General features: G+C 53.4%; 1 protein-coding gene across 1 annotated transcript in view; it reads right to left on the minus strand.

The window, feature by feature from the left end:
- Positions 1 to 7,224, minus strand: part of ERCC2 (excision repair cross-complementation group 2) — a gene marked incomplete at its 5' end in the record, with an annotated part of 27,331 nt that overhangs the window by 449 nt on the left and 19,658 nt on the right. The window contains 4 exons of the mRNA XM_015416542.1: positions 206 to 349; positions 3,052 to 3,122; positions 5,160 to 5,232; positions 5,585 to 5,677. Of these exons, the coding sequence (XP_015272028.1) occupies positions 206 to 349; positions 3,052 to 3,122; positions 5,160 to 5,232; positions 5,585 to 5,677 (381 nt within the window). The remainder of the gene's footprint in view (positions 1 to 205; positions 350 to 3,051; positions 3,123 to 5,159; positions 5,233 to 5,584; positions 5,678 to 7,224) is intronic.

The raw sequence follows: 7,224 nt of genomic DNA on the forward strand, positions 1-7,224 counted from the left end.
TGGCAACCAGAAGGTCCCAGGTTCGATCCCTGGCATCTCCAGTTAAAAAGGACCAGGCAGGAGGTGATGGGGAAGACCTTTCTCTGCCTGACAGTCTGAGCGATAAGACTGACCTTCGTGGATATGGACCAGGCAGGGGTCTGATTCATTCTAAGGCCACCTTCCCTCCCCAAGCCTCCCAGAGTGCTCCGCTCCGGCTGCTCACCTTGCGGAAGGGCTGGGCCATCTGGCGCAGGAAGTACTTGGCGACCTGCACGGCCTCGTCCAGCGTCAAGTTGAGGTTGGCGTCTGTGATGTGTTCCTGGATCCAGCGCGGGAGCTTCCCCCGCTTGTCGGCCCGTGCAAAGCGCTGCAGTGGAGAGCGGGGTGCAGTGGTGAGATCGGGGAAAGCCCAAAGGGGGCGGCAGCCGCTGCTGGCTGAGCCCCCCGCCCACGACCATGCCGGAACCCCCAAAATTGCAGGTCTCAAGGGGGGGGGCTACTCTTCCAACCTCCCCAAATCAATAACTAGAATGAGGAAAGTTCCAAATGGTCGGCCATGTTGGTCCAAAGCAGTCGAACAAATCTAGAGTCCAGTGGGGGGCACCTTTAAGACCAACAAAGGTTTGTTCAAGATACCAGCTTTCATGGGCGGGCACGCTTTTTCAAATACATTGGAATGGAAGTTAAAGAGTTCAGACTTATTAGAGGCAACAGCAAATCAACATGTAACACGATGAAGATGTTTTAGAGATATGCAAAGACAAAACTAAATAACAAGCTGAGGTTATACGGTCAACAGTTGTTTTGATTTAATGAAGGGGGATAGAACAGTAAAACAATGAATATGTCAAAATAGGGGATAAATGTGTAAGGGTGTCTTTTCTAATTGTGGGAAGTCAACTGGGACTCTCCATTTGTCTCCTTTCAGGCCTGGAGGTCACGTAACAGCATTTTTGTCTTTTTTCTTTGAGGTGGGTGCAGCGTTATGTCAGCAAAACATTCCAATATTCCTTAAAGGTGCCACTGGACTCTAAATTTGTTACAACGAGGAAAGATTCAGATGGGGAGCCATGCTGTTCTGAAGCAGCAGGCAAACAAAAGTTTTATTCCTGGTATAAGCTTTCAACAAAGTTTTATTCCTGGTATAGGTAAAGGTTCCCTTGCTCGAAAGCCAGTCGAGTCCGACTCTAGGGTTGCGGTGCTTATCTCACTTTCATAGCCGAAGAGCCAGCGCTGTCCGAAGACATTTCCGCGGTCATGTGGCCGGCATGACTGAACACCAAGGCACACGGAACGCTGTTACCTTCCCACCAAAGTGGTACCTATTTATCTACTTGCAATTTCTTGCTTTCGAACTGCTCGGTTGGCAGGAGCTGGAACTAGAGATGGGAGCTCACTCCGTCATGCGGCACACCCGGGTCTCGAACTGCTGAACTACCGACCTTCCACAGCCTCCAGTTCAGCATCTTAACCACTTGAGCCACCGCAGCTCTATTCCTGGTATAAGCTTCCAACAAAGTTTTATTCCTGGTATAAGCTTTTGTGTGCGTGCACACGAAAACCTATACCAGAAATAAAACTTTGTTGGTCTTAAAGGTGCCACTGGACTCAAACTTCATTCTATCACGAGGAAAGAAGTTCAAAACCATTTTCATTTTTCAAGCCGGCTCCCCCTCCTCCCCCCCGGAACATTTTTGCTTTATGTTCATCGGCCTCAAGGACCCCGAGCACCGAGAGAGCGCCGGGAGGGACGCACATCACGGGGCCCTGGCGGCCGCCTTCCTGTTCTCCGAACAACTCTGTCTCCCCTCAGAGGTAGAACGGGGAGGAGGGACCGTCCGGGCCCGGCAGACGTGCAGCGGCGCCTGGGAAAGGCAGAGACTGGGCGTGCCGGCAAAGAGCTGCCGCCACTGTAGAGCCACAAAAAATCTGGACACACACGACTAAAACAGATAAACAAATATAAAGCCAACAGTCGTGTTAGTCTGACCCGCAATCAACAGTCATAAGACTTATAAGAATTGCTGTACATGTATTGTGCTCTGAAGCATTACAATATGATACACAACTTAATAGAAACAAGAGACAATACAATAATCTTATTGCTTACTTACACAGAGGTGCCAAAGCTCTCATTTTCATAAAAGCTAGACAAGTTCTTGTGATTGGTGTTATACATATTCTAAAAATTGCATTTTTGTGTACTACAGAATATCTCCAGAAGAAGATTCATTTTTTGAAACGTCGGTATATAATCCGGAGACGACGTTGTACCTTGGTTTATAAATTCTATTAAGTTGTGTATCATATTGTAATGCTTCAGAGCACAATACATGTACAGCAATTCTTATAAGTCTCATGACTGTTGATTGCGGGTCAGACTAACACGACTGTTGGCTTTATATTTGTTTAGCCACTGTAGAGCCAGCATCTGGCAGTCAAAGATACACTGCTTTTAGCCCTGGAGGTTCCACCTGGCCACCAAAGCCGGCCCCTCTCCCGTCTGCCTCTGCCCTGTGCCTGTCTCGGCAGCTCTCCCCGACGCCTTCCGAGGTGGCAAATTCTTTAAGTTAATTAGGCGGCTTTTCCTGGCAGCCGAGTTCACTCCCTGCCATCTGTTTTTGGCAGCTCCCTAATCCTCCGCAGGAATTATGGGAGTTGATCCTGACCCCAGACTCCCGGTTGGGGCTTTATTCCAGGATAGTTCAGACGCTGATCCAGCTGGCTGCGTCCTGCAAAAGCTCGTGGCTTCGAGACTCTACGAAACAAGGCTTTCAACCCCACCTCAGGCCCTCTTTCCGGTGGCGGGGGAGCGATGCCCAGAAGCTGGGAGAGCAGCGGAGTCCCCTTTCCCCTCCTTGTTTACCACACAGAAACCTCTGCCAGCCTGCCAGGGAAGGCGGCCCAGAGGAGCCTCGTCTCCAGGAGACGCCGGCGCCGCCGTGCCAACAAAACCCCCTGAGGACGGCTTGAGCTCTGCCGGGGCCTCCCCTGCCTCGTGGAGAAAGCCGCCCGGAGCAGGAGGCAGAGCAGGCCGAGGGCGAGCACGCGGGGGCCACGCAAACCTACCTTCAGGATGCGGCTCTGGGTGTAGACATAAGGCACCCCGAACATGATCACGGCTCGGCCGTAGTGGTGCACTGTGGGAGGGAAAGGGCAGAGCTAGGACTGGGGGGCGGAGGGCCAGAGATGCCACAGACCCAGCAGCAAGAGCCAGCCCCACCCGCCAGGGGGGTGTTTATGTGTTCCCCAAGCAGACCGTAGGGAAGAAGTTCTCCTGCCTGCCTTCCCTCCCCAGAACCTCCAAATCCTGCCTCACGCAGCAGTCGTGCTGCACTGTTCTTTCACAGTTTCTTTCCTTGGCCTCCAGTCTCTGACCATTTCATCCTGGCTCCCCTGCCCCCTATACACCCACCTGCAACCACTTCTCTCATTCTCTGCTCCTCCCCACGGCTGCATCACCTGCCCTAGATCTTCCCTGCTGGCTCTTGGGTGCTATCCGGGGGTCATTGCGTAGAAAAAGAGGTGCAGGAGCTCATTAGCATAACTCATTAGCATCACTTATTTGCATATACCACACCCCCTGACCTCACTGGAAGCGTGTCAGAAGGCAACACCCACCGCTCAGGCTCCACTGGACTGTTTGGGATTGCTAGCTATGGGGGTGGGGGGGAGACGCGCAGATCTGCCCTCACAGAGGAGGGAGAGCTTGTACCTGAATAAAACTTGCTCTTAAAGGTGCCACTGGACTGTTTTGGATTGCTAGTTATTGGGAGGGGGGGGAACGTGCAGCTCTGTCCTCGCAGAGGAGGGAGAGCTTGTACCTGAATAAAACTTGGTCTTAAAGGTGCCACTGGACTGTTTTGGACCGGGGGGGGGGCGCTCTGCAGCTTACCTGGCTGCTTCTTGCTCTGACTGAGGGCTGCTGGGAGCAGGGGGCGGGGCTTGTTGCATGTGCCCGCCCCCTGGGCTCTTTACTGCTAGAGCTCTGCTCCTGTACACTCTTGCAAGAAATGACCCATGGTGCTATCTATGTGGGCACACGCTTGTTTTTGTTTCTGTACCCCTCACGCCTCGGCATGGCTCTCAAGGGAGCTCCCACTAAGCTTGTTACACAACTAGAAACAGACATAAATCAAGACCAGCTTAGAAAGCAGGGGACCAAGGATGTTGTCGCTTCAGAGAAACTCCCAAGAATATATTTTTCAAAAATCTTCTGCAAGTCCCTTTAACAACAGCCGCACTGAGCCAAAATATACTCGGTGGACCACGACCAGACTGAGAGATGGCAAAGTTCAGAGGGAGCCCACCTGTGAATCCCAGCGCCAAGAGGAGGCTACATCAGGGAAAGGCCTCAGTCTCCATGCCCTGTTGTTAGCCCTCCAGGTCAACCGGTTGGCTCCTGTGTGAGACAGGAGGCTGGACTAGATGGACCACTAGTCTGATCCAGCAGGGCTCTCCTGATGTTCTTCTCAGGGGAAGGCCTTGGCCTCTCTGCCCTGTTGTTGGCCCTCCAGAGGGACTGGCTGGCCCCTGAGTGAGACGGGAGGCTGGACTAGAGGGACCCTCCCTGGTCTGACCCAGCAGGGCTCTTCTGGTGTCCTTATCAGGGGAAGGCCTTGGCCTCTCTGCCCTGTTGCTGGCCCTCCAGAGGGACTGGCTGGCCCCTGTGTGAGATGGGAGGCTGGACTGGAGGGACCCTCCCTGGTCTGACCCAGCAGGGCTCTTCTGAGGTTCTTATCAGGGGAAGGCCTGGACCTCTAGGCCCTGTTGTTGGCCCTCCAGAGGAACTGGTTGGCCAATGTGTGAGGCAGGATGCTAGACTAGATGGATCACTGCTCTGACTCAGTAGGGCTCTTCTGAGGTTCTTATGAAGGCCTCGACCTCTATGTCCTGTTTATTGGACCTGCAGAGGAACTGATCGGCCACTGTGTGAGAGGGGATGCTGGACCAGATGGACTACTGGTCTGATCCTCAGGGCTCTTCTGATGTTCTTATGAACACTCCAGCCTCTCTGCCCCGTTGTTGGCCCTCCAATTGGTTAGCCCCTGTGTGAGACGGGAGGCTGGACTAGATGGACCCTCACTGGTCTGACCCAGCAGGGCTCTTCTGAGGTTCTTAATCCCAGGCCAACCCAGAGTCCCCTTGCCTCTGGCAGCCAAAAAGCAGAGACTCACCAAAGTCGATCCCTTCGGACACCTTCCCCCGGGCCACAGACAGCAGGATCGCTCCCCGTCCGTTCTCGCAAGCCTGGCGCACGACACAAAATCCTGGTTACGAGCCCAGCCTGCCTGTTTATCCAGCGTCCATAAAGTGCCGCTCCGGAAGAAACGGGACTCGGACCCCAGACTCGTCCGCGAGCCGCTCAAAAAGGTGAGCCGCCAAACTGGCCCAGTGGTAGGAAGGCTCCGCATCAGGGCCGCTTGCCGGACAAAGCCCAGTTTAGCTGCAGCCGGCGATGCAAACCGCAGGCCTCTCCTGCAGTCAGGGCAGGTCCCCAGACCGACGGTACAGGCCAAAGGGGGGGGGAGCCTTCTGCACGACCTTCGCTTGCGCCAGGATGACCCCCCCCCCGCTGCCCCTCTCCCCCGTGGCCACCCACCTCCTGATACTTCTCCAGGGCCATGCTGGTCTCGGCGCCATCCTGCGTCTCGATGAAGAGGAGTTTGTTGCGCTGGATATTCTCCAGGATCCCCTTTGAGAGTCAGAGAGGAGAGGAATGTGTTTGGGGGAGAGTCATCCTCAAGGCACACCTAAACACTTTTTTATGTTGCCTTTCCACCAATGCTCCCTCTAAGCTGCGGAATCTTGTAAGCAGAAATTCTACTCTGTGAGCTCCTGGCATTAAAGCAGCGAGCGAGCGATTTGGCGACTGCATAAATTAATTTGCCCTGGAACCAATGTTCCCTCTAAGCTGTGGAGTCTTGTGAGCAGAAATTCTACTTTGTGAGCTACGGGCATTACTGCATACATTAATTTGCCCTGGAACCCTCCTTCCTGAGCTAAGACAAAAAAAAATGTGTGAGCTGGAGGCTAAAAAAACTGTGAGCTCGCTCACACTAACTCAGCTTAGCAGGAACACTGCTTTCCACCCGATCAGGGTCTCCCAAGCAGTGTTCCCTCTAAGCTGAGTTAGTGTGAGCTAGCTCACCTTTTTTTAGCCTCCGGCTCACACATTTCTGTCTTAGCTCAGGAACTATGGCCCCGGAGCAAACTAATCTATGCAGCAGCCAAATCGCCTGCTCACAACTTTAATGCCAGCAGCTCACAAAGTAGAATTTTTGCTCACAAGACTCTACAGCTTAGAGGGAACATTGCAAGGGGGCGACCATTGAAACATTAAGAAGGTTGAACAAATAAGAACGTTTAAATTTTTAATTCAGTAAAACCCGTAAACAAGCAACACCAAGATCGAGGAGGAGATTATGCCGAACAAAACAAAAGGGTCTTCTCTTGCAGGTGGAAGATACCCATAGAGGGAGACAGAGGAGCCTCCCTGGGGTGGGAGTTCCAATGTTTTGGTGCCATGACCGAGAAGGCCGTGTCTCACGCTGCCCCCCAGATGGCAAGGAGGACCGTAGCCGGGTCCCCGAGGACGACTGGAGTGAGTGGGCGGTCCTTGAGGGAGGTTGGTCCCAGGTCCTACAGGTCTTTAAAGGTCAACACCAGCTTCTCGAACTGAGCCAGTGTAGGTGGAACAGGACTGGAGTGAGATGGTCCCTGAGGTTTAGACATTACGCCAGTCACGGAAGAGATCCCTCAAAGCTTTCGGGCAAAACAACATCTGCACGCAACTGAGAGCCAGTTTGGTGGAGTGGTTAGGGGCACGGACTCTAATCTGGGAGAACTGGGTTTGATTCCCCCACTCCGCCACATGCAGCTGCTGGTGAGACCTTGGGTCAGTCACAAGTTTTCTGAGTACTGTTCTCTCAGGAGCAGTCCTGGAAAGAGCTCTCTCAGCCCCACCTACCTCTCGGGGTGTCTGTTGTGGGGAGGGGAAGGGAAAGGAGATTGTAAGCTGCTCTGAGACTCTGAGTGAAGGGCGGGGTATAAATCCAATCTCTTCTTCTTCAATTAGCAAGATTAAAAGGAGAAAATTCCGCAGTGACCGAGACAGCAAACAAAGCCAGCCCCCTGTTCGGTCTCCTCAAAGGGAAGTGGGGGGGGGAGAAAGGGGAGGAACCCCCCAAGCTCCACTATGGCTTGTGTCTGGTCACTCCAGAAAAACCCCCCCCCATCCCC

Source organism: Gekko japonicus, unplaced genomic scaffold (genome assembly GCF_001447785.1).
Source record: "Gekko japonicus isolate JY-2015 unplaced genomic scaffold, Gekko_japonicus_V1.1 scaffold3087, whole genome shotgun sequence".
NCBI classification, from domain to species: Eukaryota; Metazoa; Chordata; class Lepidosauria; order Squamata; family Gekkonidae; genus Gekko; species Gekko japonicus.